General features: G+C 39.9%; 1 protein-coding gene across 1 annotated transcript in view; it reads left to right on the top strand.

Annotated features, from left to right (window-relative positions):
• Positions 1-21,925, top strand: part of Myrfl (myelin regulatory factor-like) — a 111,428-nt gene that overhangs the window by 80,979 nt on the left and 8,524 nt on the right. Inside the window, exons 12-17 of the mRNA XM_013519404.1 lie at positions 5,038-5,201; positions 5,957-6,020; positions 10,281-10,366; positions 13,286-13,357; positions 13,459-13,511; positions 13,627-13,809. Of these exons, the coding sequence (XP_013374858.1) occupies positions 5,038-5,201; positions 5,957-6,020; positions 10,281-10,366; positions 13,286-13,357; positions 13,459-13,511; positions 13,627-13,809 (622 nt within the window). The remainder of the gene's footprint in view (positions 1-5,037; positions 5,202-5,956; positions 6,021-10,280; positions 10,367-13,285; positions 13,358-13,458; positions 13,512-13,626; positions 13,810-21,925) is intronic.

A 21,925-nucleotide genomic window follows, 5' to 3' on the forward strand; every position in this document is an offset into this window, starting at 1 on the left:
GTAGTAAATTTTCTCATCTTCATTTCCTCCTGCAGAGGAAAACACATGAATTATCTGCCTCTGCTTGGACCTACCTGAAGACACATGGTGCTGGGAAATTTGAGTTGAAGAGATTAGAGCAGGCTTTTTATCATTATTGACAAGGAACTGGACTTTTGCAGACATTGCTCGTATCTCATGAGGTAATATCAAAAGTACCACAGGGAAGACATTGCAGGAAGAACTTCATATGGTATACAGGAGACTTTATCATCAGTCTTCATGATCTGCTTCGGTTTTAGCTAAAGCACCAACTAGGAATTGAAGCAAGCAAACTTTTTTATTGGAAGAAACCAAATGCTAGCAACAACAAAGAGAGGGGTGTAAGTAGTACCAGTGAAGACAGAGAGAAGGGGTAGAGTGGAAGCTTTCGGACATGCCGCTCATAGTGCTGTGTGACCATTGCCTGTGAAGGAGCAGGGTGTGGGAAGGAGCCAGAGGGGATGATGGGAAATCTGTTTCCGATTGCTGGGTGAACATGAACTGACACATGATCCATTGTAAGTGAAACTGTTAGTTTAGTATCAGCCTCTCTATGGTAGAAACGTAGTACATAATCATATAACATTCACTATGTTTTAAAATCACTGACTGCTCTTCTTAGCTTCATAATTTGTCTCATTTTTATTAAAACAAATTTAGAAATAAAGGAAAGTCTATACCAGGATTGGAAAAAGTTAGGAGCACTTTTTTGGGGAGTTTTAAAATTTTGCTTTAAGTTTATTTTTAAAGTGTTTTTAATGAAAAATTTCAAATACATACAAAATTAAATAGACAGGTAATAGACCCCATGTATGACTCACTCTGACTCCAAACATAAATTCCTGTTTCATCCTACTTTACTTAAATCCCCTACCAAATACTCCAACTACATTATTACAGTGAACCTCAACATCATATATTTTATTATAGATACATCAATATTTTATAAAAAAGGTAGGACCATCTCTTTAGAACTGAACCACGATACTATAATCACACATACAAATATATAGAAATTCTTTAATATCATCAAATCCAATTGGTGCTGAAATTTCCCCCATGTTCCTGTATATACAGACATGGGGGTTTAGGAACCATTGAGAATCGTTGCCTATTTTGTTGAAGATAACAATACGTACTATAACAACCATTGTTAATTCTTATCATCTTATTTTGAAATCTCGTATCATTTTTATTGTTTTTGTATTGTTTTGTTTTTCTCTTTGTTGTTGTTATTTTGTCATTTTTTGCTCTTTAAAATAAAAAAAAGAATTATTGCCTAGATCCATTGTTTTATTAGGGCATTAGAAAATAATGACACTTTGTCACTTCTTCTTTATTTATTTTCTGGAATTCTTCTAAAATGAAGAACTTCCCCTTATCAGATATGTAGCTGATATGCAGGAAAGTTAGGATACAACTTCATTCTTGCTTTTATTTACAAGCTTTCCAAAAAATGTTTTAAACCTCTTATATCTTCCAAAGGCAACCACTAAAATATTTCTAAAAGTTAAATAGGATTCTGGATATTTGAAAAAGATATTTAATTCTTTGATCTACTACAGTAACAAGTCCTCTGATGTTTTGTCTTTGGCCAGTGGGAACTCCTGGCTCCTGAGTCATTGTGACACAACTGAAGAACTCTGTGATGTTGGCCCTGTGTTCACATATTGTAGGGGGCTCCAGGTTCAGGCCATGCGTTCCAACCCTCTACCTGGACTCTTTAGTTCTCCAGAGAGCCCTGGGTCCTTGCCGTGGGAATAGCATTTAGTGACTATTTACTGGCAATGAGGGTACTCATTGTTAGTAAGTTGGGAAATATTTTTCCCCATTTATTTTACAGAGGACATAGTTAGGAAAAAATATTGCCAAATAGAATCTAGCAGGAGTTCATAGTAATATTGCTAATTTAATTTTAGTTTTGCTAGGATTTTACTTAATGTTTTAAATCTATATTTTTTTTATTTTAAAGAAAATAGTACAAAAAAACAACAATAGCAAAATACAAGCAACACAAAGCAAGGACATTAAAAATGATACAGGGTTTCAAACCGAATGATAGAGATTAACAGTGGTTGTTATATTACATATTGTTATCTTCAACGAAGTTGCTCAGATTACCAGATGTAAAAATAGAAGACTGATCAAATCATTAAAGGGAATAAGAAAATAATAATTTAAAAAAACATCAGAGACAATACATAGTGTCATTAGGCAGGATTGTAGGAATTCACCAATTTAAATGATAAAAACTGTGGTTCCTAACATAATTGTGTATTTGTTTTAACCAATTATAAATGTATGTGGTGTATGTGTATATAATCCATCATTATTATTACTAACAAAATGATGATTAAAAAGTTTATGTTTTCTTTGCATGTAGCTTATCTTTTTTGCCTTTAGGATATATGCATCAAAGAATGAGCAAATTACTATGTTTTGAAGATTTATTTATTTATTTTGTGGTACTTAGGATTGAACTCAGGTTCTTTGCCTTGAGCTATCTCCCCTTCTCTTTTCTAAAAATTTTTATTTTGAGACAGGGTCTTGCTAAGTCACTAAGTTTCCCAGGCTGGGCTTGAACTTTTAATCCTCCAGCGTCAGCCTCCCAGAATGCTGATTTTATAGGTGTGTGCCACCATTTTAAGTTTATACTGAAGACATTGAAAATGTCTCTGTAAGGTTAAACCAGAAACTCGGTACCAAATTAGGTTCATTTATTTATTTTTGCTTTTTTATTTCTGTGGGATGCTTTGGGTTAAATTATATTTTATAATTATTTAAAATACCCACATTATCAAAAAGACAAATTATAAAACAAAGTATATTCATAGAATCTGGTTTCCATCCATTTCACTCATATTTTCTTCTTCTTTCCCAGGCTGTGCAAAAATTTTAAATTCATTTTTGGGCTATGGTTCCTTTTTTTCAGTGTAAGAAAATATGTGGATTCTTTGAGGGGGGGTATTCTGCCTCTTCTTAGACAAAATGTAGAGTACCGTGCACAGCATTCTGCATCTGATACTACATTCTAGACTTTGCTCTGCACAGAAGCATCATCATTCCTTTTTTATACTTACTTATTACACTGTTGTACAAATACCACAGTTTATCATCAAGCCCCTGATGCTGGACATTTGAGTTGATGTCAGTCTTATTTTTTGTTTTTCTTACTTTTCTCCAGGGGCTTTATGGAACAGATTCTTAGAAGTAGGATTATTGATCCCTAAATAGAAAACATATAATTTTGCTGGATATTAATACATTCTACTATATAATAGTTTAATGAATTTGTGGTTTTTGATAGGCTTTGAAAAATATCTGATAAGACTTCAGGAAACAATAGGGTTTTCTGACGACTTTTAATAAAAAAAATTTCCTTTAAGAAAGTATAGGCCTCATTTATGAAGCTTTATGTCATTTTGCTTTCTAAATGGGAAAGATTTCTGCCTTTCTACTTGCCTAAACTGTTAACTCAGCACCTTTCAGCTGACTTTCCTGTGTTTTTACTGAGCATTTCTCATGGGTAAAGACAAGTGCTAACTATTGGTGAAGTGAGCAAATAAAGCAGCACAGTGGCTTCCCAAACTGCCTTCCCAAACTCACAACACAGGCAGGGAAGCAGGCATATGGCACATGATGCAAGGCAAATGGCCAGGTGACGAAAGGCAACATATTATGAGGACACTGTAGAAAACAAGGTGTGTTCTGGTCAGTGACCTCTGAGAGGGTCTTGGGTGTGACTTTTATCAGAGGTAACTATTAGAATAAAGGCTCAGACATGGGGTCTGAAAATCCTGAGGGCCTTCATTAGATCTCTGTGGCTGATCTGGGAGTTTAGAAGAGACCTGCCGTGTTTCACAAAACACATCTGTCTTTGAACTACATAAACCAAGCCTTGCAAATCTGTGGTGTTCAGCTGTTGATTCCTTTCTGAGTTATTGCTTTCCAGTGTCAAAAATGCTCAGAGCTCCAGTTTGTGTGATGAGAATCTCATACATGCAGCCTGGAGTTTGACCTCCTGACCACAAACAGTCTTGAGTCACTGACTTCCGGCTTTTCACCTTACGGTAGTGGACTAGACGCTGCAATACCCAGAGAGTGTTGTGAAACTTTGAACTTTCAAGAGGAAAGAGGAAAAAGAAGAGAAGTCATGGGGTTAGGGTGTGATCTCACAAGAGCTTCCCAGGTTTTTTTTTGAGCTGGGAGATAGATGCACATGTTCATATAACAACAGCAGAGTGTGGGTAGAAGAGGTCACGGCCCAACCTCTCTGGCTTTAGCTGGTTTCCCTTTCCTTCTCTTTGTGATGTGTCAATGACTTTCTTTGAACAGAAAGAATTGTATTTTTAAAAAATTTTGTTTGAGTAAAAAGGTTAGATTAAAACAGAAATTGTACATGAGATGCTAAAGCAGGAGTTAGCATCTTGAGGATTGCTCTCTCATTTATTGAAGAAGCAACTGAAGTTCAAATAACTTACATTTTTCCCAAGGCCTCACGCCTAGTAGGTTGCAGAACTCAGAGAACTCAGAGAAAAGCCCAGACCTTCATCCCTCCCTCTTTCACTTGTACAATTTGAAGCACAGTTTTATCCAGGAGAGCTGGGAACATTCTCTTTTTAATGGAGTTTTAGTGATGAGCGCTCTGAAATCAATGTTTAGAAGTCTGTTCTGTCTTTCTTTTATGAGTTTTAAATATAGCATAATGGCGGTTGAAAATAAATCTTTGGATTCCAAACTCAACAACGTCCTTCAGCTCCAATCTCTCTCCTAAATTACAAGGATATATTTCCATTTTATTGCAAATGAACAGAAGCAGTTTTGTCTCCCAGCCAGCAGTTAAGCACGACTGCTTCAAGTTTCGAACCTCTCCAAATTTATCTTGAATGAACCTGAAGGTGTAAGTGTATAATCATTATCAGTGCTGTGTTCTGATGCTCTGCGAGTGGGATACAGAAAGTTCCCTGGTTGCCTCAAACTATAAATTTATATACTCTCTATTCTTTTCTTTTTTAGGACCAAATCTTCATGGAAAATGTAGGGGCTGTGAAGCAGCTCTGCAAACTAACCAACAACCTCGAAGAAAGAATAGAAGAATTAGAAATATGGAACAGAAAATTGGCCAGACTAAAGGGGCTTAGTAGTTCCAAGTCCTCAGCCAGTCAAGCAAGTTCAATCAGGTAGATGCAGCATGTTCATATAAGTTTGAGGATATAATGAGTGGGCCCTTTCTATAACTAGATCAGACTAACTGGTCTATTTGATAATGAAATCCCTTTTCTTAAGATATTTTTAGAACACAATTGCCATATGTGATAATTTTCTTAATTTTTTTCTGCTTCTTTCTTTTTTTTGTCTTTTTTTGAGACAGGGCCTTACTTTGCAGTTCAGGCTGGGCTTGAGCTCACTTTGTGGCCAGGCTGGCCTCAAAGTCACAAGGATCCTCCTGCCTCAGCCTCCCAAGAGCTGGGATTACAGGTGTGCGCCATCGTGCCTGGCTCTGCTGCTGCTTTAAAAACAAAACATGAGGCATCTTTTTAATAGCAGTTGTTATACTAGGAAGAGCTAAATTTTAACAAAAGGAGGCCTTCTCTTTTCACAAGGAGAAGCAGTTATTTCTTAATTTAGGCAATCATGTTCAGTTCTCAGGGGGGAAAACATTATTATTTGTTTTTATTAATTAAGGAAGTAAGTATGTATTTCCTGGGGTCTAGTTCCGAGAAAAACAGAAATGTAATGCTTAATGCATTCATTTATGCTTGCCAAAGGTTTTTTCCATGCAGAGAGCTTCCAATTGCTTTGATTTTTCTTTTTGCAAATTATCACTCTATTCAAGAGAAACTCATACTGTTATGTTTGTGACAACCTGGGCCTTTGTCATAGAACTCCTGGGAAGGCATCTGAATAGTAATCAATTTTCTCTCTCTTTTTAAAGCAAACTTAGCAGAGCTGTTAGTACATCTTCTCCAAGGAGGGCCATTCCCAAAAACCCCAACAAGGTAAACAGAATTAAATTTATAATAAAGAGATGATATTTTCTATACAAAATAGTAAGTCTTTAGAGAAATTGATCAAGAATGCCCCCATTTATTTGTTGAAAGATTTCCCCAGTTTTTATCCTTAAGCACTCCAGGCGTTTAACTACTAACCCTTTAATGGATCTTCTTAAAGAACAGACATTTTGAGAAAAGGGTCCAAAACATGTCCATCTCAGAAATGTTTTCTTGACAACTTTTTGTATATATTGTCTCCATCAGGTGAAATTCAAGAGTTTCCACTTGCATATGGCTACGGGCTGCCAGATGCATGCGCATGACTTGACTTTATTTGGTCCCTTATCTTTGGCTTCAGATAATCCCAGTGAGACTTTAATTAATCCTCAAATCTCCTTTTACCCTTTGATATTTAATACTAAACATGAAAATTGGAGGATAGATATTCACTTGCTTTAAAGGTTAAAATATGATGTTTTCATTAATGAATAAAAGCAACTTACATCTAGTAGGGTAACATTTCCAGTAAAAAGTGAAGGTTAACTGTTTATTAACTTGAAGAATGCCCTTTCTACCACGGGGATGTGTCACGGAGGGAGAAGCTGAAATAGTCCTTTCCTAATTGCAAGCCACAGAGAGCTGTGAAACTCAGCTTGCTCCCTCTGATCCATCACTGGTCCAAAGGTGGCCTTTCCCAAGAGAATACCCATGGCTTTTTCTGGTACCTTGTTAAAGGCTGACCTGATGCTCAGGATACAGCTCAGTTTACTCTTCTCTTCATGCTACAATATGTCAAACTATTCTAAAAGGATTCAGAAACAGCTCAAAATTCTACTACTAAAAAGTAGTAAAATATGCCATTGAAAAGCTTCTTGGTGTACCAATAAGCACAAATACAAAGATAAATATGTATGTGGAAGTGTTCTGGGCAATTCATTCACATTGCGAAACATTATAGTCTCCATCTTACAAAAATTGCTGGTAAGATTGCTAAAGCTCTTTGCACAGTGTCTGTTCATATTGCTCAATAAGCTCAAAATACTAAACATCTGTAGGAAAGATGTCCTTTGTGCTAACCAATTTACAATAGAGTGGTGGGAATGGCATATATATCCACAATAACCTTGGTAGATATAATTTAGTTATCTCCAACCTCTGTTGTTTCTCCCTTACACTAGGAAAAGAAAAATTCTCTTGTTTTGCACTTATCTCAGAACATTAACCAGAATATATGGTCATGAAGCAGGCCCTGGTTCTGCCTTCCTCTCTGCGTGTCCTCAGGGGCTAGCACATAGTGGCCACTCAAGAAATACTTGTCAAGTGAATACCCGAGTAAAGAGCCCAGACTGAAGATATTCTCTGAAGGCTCACAATTTAAACTGAAAACGTTGAGGGGCTCAGTGTTTTGGAGGTGTGGGTGAGGTGGGACTTGGGATGTAGTCATCGGGTCCAGAATTTATGCAGTCATTAAACTTCAACTCTTGCAGTCTTTATAAGGCCAACAGGAGGCCACGATAAGTCAGCTGTGATCTCTTCTCCTAAGGAATTATAGGACAGTTAAGGGAAGAGGGGAAGAAAATACAAAGAGCAGCTTTCCCTAGAGGTGATACATACTGCAAAGATTCAGTGCTGTGGGAGTTTTCTGCAAGAGCCTGGCCTGAAAGTCAGAGTATGCTTTGGACAGACAGCGGTGAGCCTGGGGGAGATGCTTTAGATGGAATCAGTGGAATTCGGAGCTGGCTTCATTGAGAGGAAGGTGGGAGGTAGTGAGGGAGGAGAGCGAAGATAAGGCTGAAAATATATGTTAGGCTTGGATTTCCCAGACCACCAGCTAAGGAGTTCCTTCACTAAGCCGGGAAAACCCTTTCTATTGTGTTTCCTTCATTTTTTTACAGACAGGAAAAAGGAGGCAGCATAGCACTATATTTAAAGACATAGGTTGTGGGGCCAAAAAATTTTAACTCAAATCATGTCTCTGTGACTTACTAGCCCTGTGATCATGGGTGAGGAACTCAGCCTTCCTGTGCCTCTTTGCCCTGTCTGTAAAATCCTTGAGGATGGTAAAAGTACCCAGCTCATTGCAGGGTTGGTGAGGATGACTGTGAGGATTGTCAAGCACTCAGTAGAGTGCGCAGGTGCTAGGTATATGTTGCTTGCTGTTAATGTTTTCAAGCCATTTTAATTGTTCTCATGCTTCGGAGTGTGGTAGAATCTTCCAGTGAGCTGATAAAATATAATTAGTGAGAATGTTTTGCTCACCTATGCTTTCGCTGGTAGGGAATCTCAGATCTTTCTGTGAAGCTTACTCTCCCTCCCACACTGCCATTAACCGTTAGGTGATCTCTGTTCTTCAGGCCTTTTTGGGTCATGGAAATATATAAGTGTAGGTGGGGAGTGGTCCTCTGGGGTTCAGTGGGGGCTGCTAATGAGCAAAGTGCTTGCTGTGGGCAGTCAGTGGGCCTTATGGGACGGTAAGAAGCCTGGCTAGGACCTGCCTTGACTTCCACACAGCTCCCAGTGCTGGTCAAGACACACGCTGGAGGAAGATTGCGATCCATAGGTTGCTCTTTTTCCACTTCCAAGAGGTAGGGGGCTGATTCTTGCTAAGGAATCACGGTAGTAGGGTGAGGTGGGAGACCCTCAGAGTTCAAGCTAGAATTCTGAGTATGTGGAGGACCTGAAGAGAAGGAAGCAAAGAGCATAGAAAATACTTGTCATTATCCCACCTCTTACAGATTTCCAGCCCCTAACCGGCTCCAGGTAAAACCTGTTGAAACAGAATTTTCCATCATCTTTAGGTTTTTAGTAGACTCCATAGTCATTCTTATGCATGTCTGAATTGGAGAAGTATTCAGAGTAATTGGGAATTAATTGGGCCACCCAATAACCCTGAAAAGTAGGCAAGTATTATTATTATTTCATTGTTTGGCAAATGAGGACCGAGGACCCTTAGATGATTTGTTCAGGGCCTAACTCCAAATCTGACTCTGGGTCATAGGTCACTTTCCTACGCTGGGTCAAAGGATTTTGAGCAAAACAGTGGAGATTTAAAATAATCTAGCATCTGTGGAGTGTGGGTCAGAAGGGAAAGCACTTATTCTCCAAATACTATTTAACTGCAATGACTTCAGTAAATTCCACAGAACAGTTCCAGTGAGATGTAGGCATGATGCGAACCATTAACTTCTTGGTATTCAGAATGACTCTCAGTGATATTTATGGAGGGTTCAGTTAGAATAGCCCTAAGGGGTTGTGTACTTGTTCAGAAGGCTGTGATTAATCCTACTTCCTTTTGACATTGAAGAATTCTTTTTTAAAAATCAGATAATCAGCTTAAGAAATCCAACTAAAAACCCACTGTAAGCTATTCTGTAATTGCCACCACCCTTCTAATACCTTGCCGAGGTTCCACCCTTAGGATGCAGAGTCACCCTAAATGGGCAGAGAACCTTTTTACCTGAATCTCCTACCAGCTCCACAGCTGCCCACCGTGTGGAACTGATCCAGTCTCTGTGTACAAGTTTTCTTTTTTTTTTTTTTTTTTTTTTTTTGGTTTTTCTCCGGTACCGGGAACCGAACTCACGACGTTGCGCTTGCCAGGCCGGCGCTTTGCTGCTGAGCTAAATCCCCAGCCCCTAGTTTTCATGTCAATATGTATTAGTAAATGTGTCACATTTACTACACTAACAATTTACTAATTTTCATATCTCCTATGGCGTTGTATGTAGTAGTGCTAAAAAATAAGCACCTGTTGAATAAATAAGACATAGGCCCAGATCTGCCCTTATAAGTAGGTCTATTGCTGTATTATTATAAGGAGAACTTAGTAAGATTTTATGTTACAAAAGTCTTTTCCATGGTCTGTTATGATGCTGGAAATTCTTTCACTGGGATTTACTCCTTCAAACCAGAAGACCTTTTGATTTCCAAAAGTATTCTATTAAGAGATGGACATCTGGGTTCTGGCAGTGTCTTCTGTCATAAAACTGCAAGCACAAGTGCCTGATACAGGAAATGGCAGTGATAATTGCCTGCAGGGTTTCAGGGAAATGAAAGCTTGCTGCAGCCTGGGGTGTCAAGGGAAGAGTGGAGCTTGCGGAAGGCTTTGTATGCAAGAAGCAGAAATGGAAATTGAGGCGAGTACAGGCTCCCTCCCAAGGGAGGCAGGCAAGACCTCTGCCAGGAGCAGACGCAGCAGACCCAAAGCCTTCCTTCTCACAGCTATCGTGCTGAGTTGTCACTGTCCATTAATGACTCTTCTTATAGGTTTATTTTTCAGGAAAAAACCTGTTGTGTCCTAACTGGATTTTCCAGACCATGGTCATAACCCTAGTCGCTGTGATGGCAGTTTGGTAAGAAAAACTTCAGTGTGCGGTAACAAGCTCTTTTTTCCCTTCCTGTCTTTTTATTCCCCTCACATTTGAACTGGAGACTGACCTTCTGTTTACACTGAAGACAAGGAGCCCTTTAAACTACAAATCGACCTTTGAAAGCTTAGAGCAGTGACGGCAAACCTTTTAGGGACTGAGTGCCCAAACTGCAATCCAAAACCCACTTAGTTATCGCGAAGCGCCAACCCCGCCATTCAACCTGAATACTGAGGTTTTGGTTTAGGAAAAAACAACTCATACACTTGGCTTGCGTGCCGCCAGAGAGGGCTGCGTGCCTGCGGCGGTACATGTGCCACGGGTTTGCCACCGCTGGTTTAGAGCCTTTAAACTCTTATTTTGGAGGGAAGAAAGCAGGCTTTCTGTACTTAGACGTGAAATGATGGATTTGTAAAAATCAACAGTTGTATGTTAGTACCAGACCGTGCACTGTGCATGTGTTTGCGTTTCTCTAAGCTTTGCAAATAATTTTCTCCAGTCCTTTGCTTTCCTTCCTGTCTACTTCAGGGACAAGAATAAGTAGGAAGTCAGGTGCAATCCACTCATTTTGGTCACTCGTACTTATTAGGATTCTTCTGGATTCTTTAGTGACGACTTTATACCGAAGGCACACCAAGGTGGATGAAAATCAATCGAGCGTGGTAAAATTGTAGCCAGATCTACCGAGGAGTTAAACCAAGCAAGAGCAGAGAGCAAACTGGGTGACTTTTGACCATTATCCCCACGGCCCGGAGGTGGGACTAATCCCCTGTTAGAACGCAAGCGCTTCTCAGACCTCCGGTCTCCAGGCGCCCGCTGCTGCGGCGGCCTTCTGGCCTCTGACCTGGTCATCCTGCCCGTGCTCTTTCTCTGGACGTTGGGAGGCTCTTTCCTTGGTTTGTAGTTTATTCACATGATGGGAGGAAAAATCATTTGCGATCGTGGGAAAAGACCGGCTTCTGTTTTAGGGAGCGCAATTAGGGTCTCAAGGTGCTTCCTGTTTTTTCATTTGAAGCAGCTTTCCAGTTACAGAAGACGGTGCAGGCCTCTGGGCCCTTCTCTCCTCTGAGCATTTTCACTCTTTGGGGGGTGCTGAGAATTAAACCCTGGGCCTTGAACATGCTGAACATAAACTCTGCCACTGAGTGTGACTCGCTGCTGCTACTGTGGGACCAGGGCCAAGCATCTGATGCCACTCCACTATTTCCAGTGGGAGGCTCTGTACTTTCTCTCACTCTCCTCCGTATTCACCTTCTGCAGGAATTCCCAGGCAGAAGAGGGTGAGCTTCCAGTTCCAGCAGACACACTTCACCTTCTCTAGATAATAGATTCCCAGCCCAAAGAAAAGGTGAAAGGAAATTTAATTCGAGGCGAAGAGACTGCTTTTTAAGATGTCTATCAGCTGTTTTGAATTCCAAAATTGTTGACGACTGAGACAATAAATGGGGTGTATTATGCTTATTATCTTGTTTCTGGCCTCTGGTGTAACTAAGAAGAATCAAAGCCAGGGTTTGCTGTGAAGAAGGGAGCAGATGTCCATTCATTTGGACAAATCTATGGCATGTGTGCCTCAGCGGCATGCAAACCGGGTGTATGGGTTATTTTTTCTAAACTAAAACCTCAGGATTCAGGTTTAATTGCAGTGTTGGACTTTGCAATAAATAAGTGGCTTTGGGGTTGCAGTTTGGGCACTTGGTCTCTAAAAGTTTCGCCGTCTCTAGCCAGAAGTTTTCTGTGCTGTGCCCTGAGGCAGATGACAAAGACAAATCAGAAGAAGGATTTAAGGATTAATAATGGGAATGTGGAGAATGAGAGACACGGGAGAAGAAAGTAAAGGAGACTGCGCCACAGCAGCAGTTGCTGGAGGACACTTGACATTCTGTCTGATGCTTCTCTGGGCTCAGCACCCCTTTCCCATACAGGGCAGAGCCTGCTGGGCAGTCATTAGCTGCTGCTAAGAAGGCTGGAAATTCATTCTTTATGAGTAGAATTTAAATGTGTGTCACATTTCTTTATGTGTACTGAATGGTGGGAAATCCACCACTTTTGATGGGGAACAAAATGATGAGGAGTTGATTTTGGACTTTAGGTGTGAAGTTCAGCTGGCATGAAGTCAACCAGGTGACCCCTGTCCCGCCCAGCCCACCAGGAGACTACAGTGAGCAGAATCCCTTGGAGAGCTTATGAGAGGGTTCTAAAGAGAAGAACATGAAATGTTTGAAGGCATGAGCATTGTTAGGCGTAGCTTCCCATTCCAGAAGCTTTTAAGGGCAGCTTCTATTTGGAAATACAAATTCTTGGAAGGAAAGGCATCATCATTACTCTGAAGTCATGCATTGTGGAAGTGTGTGTTTTATTGCATTTCTTTTCCTTCCTCTGCCCAGTTTGGTATATTGTGCTCTGAAGAGACAGGCAGCTGGAAGATGTCAGAAAAGGGGCCAAAGGGTTTGGGGCCAAAGAGTTTGGCATCCGCTGTGGATGCTTTCTTTCATCTTCCAGTGCCACTGGGCAGACACCCTCCACCAGGGGGATGTGAACTCTGGCCTGACTCATTGCTGCGTGGAGCAGAGAGCTGTCTCCAGCTATTTACACGCTTCCTCTTGTAATCTTCCACTAGTGACAGATGCTTCTGAAACAGCCTGCCGGGCCAGGGGCTGCTACACGGAAAAATCCATCAGCATAGACTACCCCAGGAGCTTCTGAGCTGCAGGGAGCCCAGGGCTTTTTCTCACTAGGGCAGAAGAGCCTGACTGTGCTGGTTTCCATGGTGTTTCTGCCAGCTACAGATGCCCTTCCCCCTCTTCCCATCTGTGTGGCCTCTGAGAGTACATCTTTGGCCAGCTGGATGTGAGTGATATATCTGGAAACAAATCTGTCACATAATGCATTCTCTTCCCTTAACAGTGCCTTGACTATAGTCTTCCTTTACATACTGAGCTTAAAAGATCAGAAGCAGCATGTCTCAAACCTTCCAAGGTAAGAATTCAGATCTTTCGTTCCTTTCAAAGACTTTTGCTCCTTCTGGAGAGGAATTCGTGAAGACATCTTTCATTAACTGTCTTGTCCTCCTCCTCCAGTAATAGCACAAGCTCCGTAGAGCTGGTCCTGCCATCTACCACCACCCCCTCAGGTAAAGTCAGCTTTACCCTCGAACCTAGCCGGTCTTTCCAGTGAACTGTCAATAGAAGAAACCAGCCTTCCGGCTAAGCTCCCTGCTCCCCTCCCCTCTGCTTAATGCCTCACAGGGCCTCATACACCTCCGGCAACCGCACAGACCTCCTTAAAAGTACCTGAAATTACTTTCTGTGAGATCCTGCAATGTCAGGAAACCTACTGCTGTCCCATCTGGGGAATAAGAAGAGACTCTTCAAATCCTATGCAAAGGCAGTCCCAGGAAGAGAAGGAAATCTATCAGAGGAAAAGGGCAGGTAAATGATATTCAAAGAGAAACAACTAAGGCTTTGGGGTTTTTTCCCTTGTCAGTATTTATTTTTATTTATTTATTTATTTATTTATTTATTTTTGTCTTTTTGAGACAGGGTCTTGCTATTCAGTTCAGGCTGGTCTTGAGCTCACTTTGCAGCCCAGGCTGGTCTCAAACTCACAACTATCCTCCTGTCTCAGCATCCCAAGTGCTGGGATTACAGGCATGCCCCACCATGTCTGGCTTCCTTGTCAGTATTCAACTGGACGGTTTGCTAATGGTTTTAGATAATGGTTCAACTCCTTTACGCGAGGTGGCCAATTTTTTGAAACACAAATATACAAACTGATGATCATCTACAATGTTTTGGTTGCTTCAAGTCTATAATTTTCACCAGGTGAAAGTGTTCGTCTACTGCCAACACAGATGTTAACAGTGGCCCAAGTGAAGCAATTATGTGCACATGGGTTAATTTTTAGGATCATTCAGAATTTTTAAAATGTGGTATGTGGGTTCTATGCCCAAACCAACTAGGGAAAAATGTAAAAGGTTTTGGAAACTCGAGAGTTGAGGGTAAGGTTTAAGCCAATGAGAAAAGCAAACGACGTTCCGCTTTCAAAGCACCTTCATGTCCTCTTCGATGACGCACGCGGGTACACGCATGCGCACGTACACACGGAGTTGTTTTTCAAATAGCAGCAATTTCATGTTTAAAATATAGAAATTTGTTTGAGGGCCACGAATGTAACTATTTCTGCAAGATCCAATACAATTCTTCCAAATGTATACTAATTTACTATTGTGTTTAGAAGCTTCCTTCTATACATATGTGTTACAAGTATCTGAAATATTAATGATAATGCTAGTAACAATACATGTTAGCATGACTTATCTGTTAGGATTCTGTCAAAACAACAATTTTCAAATAATAATGGTTTCATGTATCGAGAATTTATTTCTGATTGAATATACACACCAAATTTGGGTCACAAGAGGGCTCTGGGTCAACATGTCTTTCAGGACCAGTTGATGGAGACTTTATCACTAATATATACTCCCAGAAAATCTGTGGTAGTGGTAAAAAAAAAACAAATCATACTATACACTGGCTCTCACAGCGTCCAGCCAGGCCTAACATTTGTGACTTCTGATCATATTTTATTGATCAAAGCAAGTCACATTGGTCATTTATAATTTAAAGGCAGAGAGAGATGTACTTGGGAAAGATGAACCAAAATACTTGTAAGCAGTCCTAACGACTGACACACAGAATATGATCAGTGGACAAAATTTGGGGGCAATAATGTAATTTCCTTTCCTTTTTATATTGTTTCATATCCTAGTCTCAGATAAATAACTCCTACAAATTGTCATCACCATTATCACGGTACAATGAGGTACATTATTCTATGTAAGGCCTTATCATAAGTAGCTTCCATAAATTATTTAACCCTCACAAGCCTGGAAGATAGGCACTGCTATGATCCCCATTTTTCCTAATACAGAAACTGAGGCAAAAGTTTTCTCCCACACTTACAATAATAATGCTTGTACATTTTTCCTCATGAAAACAATGTTTGACTGAAGTTGGGAGTAGGTGCATCCTACAGAGTAAGGGTAAATGTTCTTTCTGAGGAAAAGAACTGATGTCAGTTATTGTATTCTCAATATTCTTAACTAGAAACTTGTACTATCACGTAAATCCCTGAAGCCTTCATCAGCTATGAAAGCACACAGGAACTTGGGGCGAGTACACCTTTACTTACCTTGGGCATCAGCACTGAGGATTCTTGATGACTGTCTTCGAAAGCAGTCCCTAGAGGGGACCACCCCATTTATGAAAGATATACTGACAACTATGGGTACGGAACAGGGAGGGGCTGTGTTCTGGTCTGTTCTTCATTGTTAAGTGTTTCTTGACCCCTGAGTAAGTTCACTCCATGGAGCACCCAGCTCTTCCCGTCAGGAGAGTACAGGGAAGAACGGCCCTATGAAACCAGCTGAAGGTTTCGTGTCTCCTCTCCCTGACAATGAGCATCTGCTCATTTTATGTTTTCATATCTGTGGACACTCCCGAAGAACCTCTAAGCTGCCTACCTATGTCCAACTAGACAGAACTAGCAGCTTCTCTGGCTAAAAGTGAGATTTAAGTTCTGCCTTACCAGGCTCGTTTATTACTGGGAAAATTGTTCCTTTTTCCTTCTTTCAACTAGAAAAATGGTAAATATTTAGATGTTTAATTCATTTTCACTTTCAGGAGAACTGAAAACTTTGGCAGATTTAAAGTCATAGGATATCAGACAGCAGCTACCTCAGTAACATCCTGTCTTTTTTTTTTATGATGATTTGATTGAGAAAAACATGAAGAATGTAACTGTAAATCCAGATAAGCTTTTAACTGAATTATTTTTATTAAGCCAACTATTTGAAAAACAGAACAAGTCTACGGGAGAGAGAGTACTCTTCAAGTCTGCAGGCAACTCTGTGGACTCCTTTTGGCAGTCACTCAGGGTTTTAGACCTCTGATCAGGAGAACCTCTGATTTATACCAACTTACCCATTTACAACTGATGGAGTGGAAGCCTGGGTAGCCTGAACAGATTCCCCAGTTGAGGTACAGCTGGATAAGAGAAATAACTTTTAATATCTTACAGCATAGTAAAGTAATTCTGCTTGGCCATATTTAGTTTATATTTCACAATAGCTAGTAGAGAAGATTTTAATTTTCTCAACACAAAACAATGATAAATGTTTGAGGTGATGAGTATATCAGTTACCTTGGTCAGACCACTATACATTTTACATATGTATTGAAATGTCACATTATACCCCATAAACATGTGCAATTATTATGTGCCAATTAAAATAAATCCAATGTAGAATGAACAAATGAACAAAAAAGCAAGCAAAAAGATTCCCTAGGGGAATTACTAGCGTAGTTAGAATTGAAATCTGAGTTGCTCATTTCCCTGTTTTGGAGTCCTTCCCATCCACCATCCCGCCTCCATTTATTTGGAGGTATGGCGTGTGCATGTACCTGAGAGTAACTGTGCAGGAGGCAGAGCGTAGCCCCTCCATGGACTACAAAATCCGTCTGTGTTTACCTCTCAACCAGGTTTTTGCATAGCCATCAAGATGTCCCCAGTGCAGGATATCTCTAGGGCTTTGAGGAGAGGTTTCCTCCTCTGTTACTGGTGCATCCTTCCCCCTCATCTGTCCAGGGCGCAGAATAACCCAGGGGTTCCAGCATACACAAGAGGAGCAAGCCTGGCAACTCTTCTTTTCAACCAGATGTTTCCGAGTCATTGAAGATCAATTACAAATTAGAGAATAAAAATTTTTACAATCCAAGGATTAGAAAAAGTTAGAAAAGCTCTTAGTAGGGTGCAGAATAATATCTAGCAGTTTACTGAGGCTCAAAACACTTTTGGGAGCCTCCTTCCTGAAGAGTAAGACTGCAGTAAAATAAGTGAAGAGGAATCAGCATTTTTATGACATACTGAGCTCAAGTCATTATTTCTTTGGGTCTTTGATTGTGTAAGTCTGTGTACGTGTTTTCAAAAAAGTTACCCACTGCCCAGTCCTACCTCCATTCCCCCAGCCTCCCACTTGATGAAAGGTTTGGAGTGGACTAATCGGGAACTGGGAAGTTTTTTAGAATACTGAGCTTCTACTCTGAGGAACCAGCTGAATGCGATGGACTGGATTTTAATCCGTGGAACTAATAAAGATATAGGTAGACAGGAAAGTAAGAGAGATGGTGAGATTTTTTTTAAATCACAAAACAAAAAAGGATCTGTAATTTATGTTCATTTGGTTTTAGAGACCAGAATTCTGAGAAAAGCAAATGTCAAAAATATGGTCCCAGTGTTAAAGAACTCAACCACTGCCTGGTGGGGCTCACTGACTTTTTGATATGAGTCTGGTTCAATCAGGGGAAGAGAAAAGTAGCCAAGAAGCTCTATTGGAACTCAACCATTAATACAGTTTGCAAGTAGGGAAATGTCCACCCTATACCACAGCAGGATATACTTTGGGGTTTTTTAAAGTTTTTACTATTCATTAGTACATGCTTACTGTACATAATGACTACATTCCTTGTGAGGAGCTGGTATGTGTACATAACACATCTCAGTTCTGTTTTTTGTTCCCTTTCCCCTTCTCCCACCCTCCTTCTACTTCTTGATCCCTTTCTCATTTTGGAAGGATCTAGCTCCTTACCTCCTATTATCTATTTCTTATTTTGCTATACATATGGATTTCTCATGTAAAAGGAACCGTGCAATATTTAAGTGTGCATCTCATTTATTTCACATAACATTATGGTCTCAAGGTGCACCCATTTTGCTACAAATGACCCAAGTTTAGGCTTCTTTATGGCAGAATAGTATTCCATTGTGTATAAATATCACATTTTCTTTATCTATTCATTTGTTGATGGACATATAAGCTGCTTCCAAGATTTAGCTGTTATGAATTGTGATGCTATAAATATAGCTATGCATGTATCACTGTGATATGATCTCTTTAACTCCTTTGGGAAGATCCCTAGAAGAGGAATAGCTTGGTCAAATGGAATTTCTAGTTTTAGTGCTTTGAGGAATCTCCATATTGATTTCCACAGTGATTGTACAAGTATACATTCTCATCAACAATGTAGAAGGGTTCCTTTTCCCCACAACCTCACAAGTGTTTGTTATCATTTGATTTCTTGATGATAACCATTCTTTTAGGAGTAACATAGAATCTCAATGTTGTTTTAATTTGTATTTCTCTAATGGTCAGTGATTCTGTACATTTTTTTCATGTATTTATTGGCCACTTGTACTTTTTTTGAGAAATGTCTATTTATTTCACTTCCCCATTCTTGATAGAGTCTTTTATTTTCAGGGGTGTCTAATATTTTTGGATTTTTTACATGAATCTAGATGTTAGTCCTCTATCTGAGAAATCCTCTGTCTGGCAAAATCTTTTTCCCATTCTGTAGGTTATCTCTTCATTCTTTTGGTTGTTTCCTTTGCTGTGCAGAAAATTTTAAATTTGATATGATCCCATTCATTGATTCTTGGTACTATTTCTTGTGCCATTGAGATTACATTTAGAAAACCCTTGTCCTCACCTTTGTCTTTAAGGGTTACTTTTGTATCTTCCAGCAAATTAAGCATTTCTGTTTTAACATTTAGCCTTTTAATGCATTTTGATTTTAGCTTCCTACATGGTGAAATATATGGATGTTTGTTCAATCTTCTCCATGTAGATAGCCAATTTTCTCATGCCATTTCTGGGCTGTCTTTCCTCAGTGTATGTTTTTAGGACCTTTGTCAAAAATCAAACAGCTGAATGTGTTTCTGCATTCTCTATTCTGTTTGTTTGTTTGTTTTTTGGTTTTTCGGTTTTTCTCGGTACCAGGAACCGAACTCACGACCTTGCGCTTGCCAGGCAGGCGCTTTTGCCGCTGAGCTAAATCCCCAGCCCCTGCATTCTCTATTCTGTTCTGTTTATCTATATGTTTATTTTTGTGCCAGTACTGTGCTATTTTTACCACTGTAGTTTTGTAACATAACTTTAAGTTGGGCACTGAGATGCCTCCTGCTTTGTTCTTGTTACCCAGTATTGCTTTTGCTATCCTCAGTCCTTTCTGTTTCCCTGTGAATTTTAAGATTCTTTTCTCTAGTTCTGTGAGGAATGATGTTGGTATTCTGACTGAGTTTGCATTAAATCTGTACATCAGTCTTGGAAGTGTGACCATTTTAGTTTTGCCTACTCAAGAACAGGGGTTGTCTTTCTATTTTCTGAAGTCTTCTTCAGATTACTATAATTTTTGTCGTAGAGGCTTTTGACTTCCTTACTTGGGTTAATTTCTAAGCATTTAATTTGTCTTAGTGCTACTGTGAATGGTACTGTTTTCCTAATTTCTTTCTCAGTGAATTCATTATTGGTGTACAGGAGTGCTATTGATTTTTGTGTATTGACTTGGTATCCACAGCAGGGTATACTTTGGTTGGCCACCATCCTAAATCTCTCCCCTTTGGAAGTTTCAGTTTGGTTTAATGGGAGGTCTTATTTGCCAGTTATAAAACATATCCCCAACTTTCTAATGAAAACCACTGGGGATGTATATTAAGTTTACTGTGAATATTATTAGAAGGCATTTGCAAAGCAAGAGCTGCCCCTCTAACACTACAGGAGGGTTTATGGTCTTCCAATAACCAGCCTTTCAGAGTTGAAGAATCTTGTTTCAGAGAAGTGACAAATTGGAGGTTTTGTAGGGAATTTTAAATTTATTTCCTGCTTTTGAAGAATCATTTTCATAATTCCAATCTGCAAGATTATCTCTTCTCAACCTCACCTTTTTATGACTGTTAAAAAATACCTTGTCCCATCAAATGCTCAATCCCATTTATAGAGTTCTCTATCTCCAGCAACCGGAACACAGTTCTGTGGAAGTGGGGCAAATCCATGGATGCATTGGCAGAACTTATGACAAGCCATTCTTCCTGAAAACTCAGCAGGAAAGTGGAACAAAAAGTGGAAAACCAACAGGATAGAGAAGTCTTGGTTTCCCATGTCTGCGTCTCATTTGCTTTGCAAATTCACAGCCTTCCGTGGGAGCAGTTTTAAGCACAACTCATAGTAGGAAACGTGGCTGAGAATTATTGTTGGAATACCTGGGATCTAAGAAAGCTGAGACCTTTGGTGCGGCATGTGCACTTATATGGAAAGTAAAGTCAATATTGATTCCTACAGAAAATTCTCCTATCTGAAGATCCAGTTCTTCTTAATGGAAAGCATGGTGTCAGGGCTGCAGGCTCAGAAGCTTGCTCTGCCCTGCAATTCTGTTTCCTTCCCATTTGCTAAGAGAGTGAGGAGCCCATCCCCTCACATCCATTCTCAGCGTCTCTCAGCTCCCAGTTCCTGGGAATTGCCCCTCCAAGTCCGTTCCCTAAGAGGAGTTGTTTTTCTTTCTCTTTTCCTTCCTCTTTCCTTGGGTCTCTTCCCTCTCCCCTTCCACAAGTATTTACTGAGCACCCGCAGACAGCTCAGCATTGTGAACAGCAGTGTGAACAGGGCACCGTTCTCAGGGTCCTCACAACCAGGTGAGTGGGCAAGTGCCGGAGTCCTTCTACCTAGTGCAGGAAGCACAAGCACTGGCTAGAAGAGAGACGCTTAGGAGCCCTTGTCCTGAAGTATTGTGCCCTGTTGCTTTTACTTTCTGTCCTAAAATATAGAAACTTAAACATAGACTTCAGCAAATTTTAAAATGTGACTGCTAAAACTTCCCAAAATTTGCTGCTAGATTTGCTTAGCAACCCACTAAATGACTGCTTTCACTATTTGCTTTTAAGAGATACATATTTTCCTCATAGACTTAACAACAGGAATCTAAACAATGACCCCTTTAGAATTGCTTTTCAAATGCCTTTTCAGCCATGTGAGGGGTGTAACCATCCCCTGGCAATGACCCCACACCAGTGATCTGATTTTCTTCAATTGGCTGAAATGCAGTCCTTACTTTAAGCTTTAAACTCACTTTTTCCCACACATAGATCATATTTCACATATTTCCAGGGTAACACAATTGCAGACTCTGGAATCAGATGTTTGGGTTGGAAGTCCTACTCTATTACTTACCCACAGATTAGTGCCTCAGTTAGATTATCTGTCAAATGGGGACAGCCACCCTCCTGTGGTAAGGCCTTAACAATTTCCCATAAATAGTATGTGTCAATGAAGAGTAGACATAATTGTCATTTTTATCCTTCAATACAAAAATGCATATGTCTCATAAAATTTTCTCTAATATGGAAGAACATGCTCAATTTGTTTCACAAGTTTTATTTATCTTTAAATAAAAATTAGAGATTTAGAGATTAGCATTAGAGATCCTGCTTCTATTTTGTATAAAGATTGGTAGTTCATTATTTCACTGTAGAGATAGTCTTGGTCTTATTTTTCTTCACTTATACTCACTCTCGTCACTGCTTCTGAACCATGCTGTCCAATTAAACAGAGTACATTATGCAGCAGAGAGACCGTGGGAGTAGGCTGGGTTGAAAAACCAGCAGGGACAAATGTACCCTCGGTGCTAGGTGCTGGTGGTACCTGGCCTCGACTCTAAA

The sequence above is a fragment of the Chinchilla lanigera genome, unplaced genomic scaffold, assembly GCF_000276665.1.
Source record: "Chinchilla lanigera isolate Chin_1 unplaced genomic scaffold, ChiLan1.0 scaffold00004, whole genome shotgun sequence".
Taxonomy (NCBI): domain Eukaryota; kingdom Metazoa; phylum Chordata; class Mammalia; order Rodentia; family Chinchillidae; genus Chinchilla; species Chinchilla lanigera.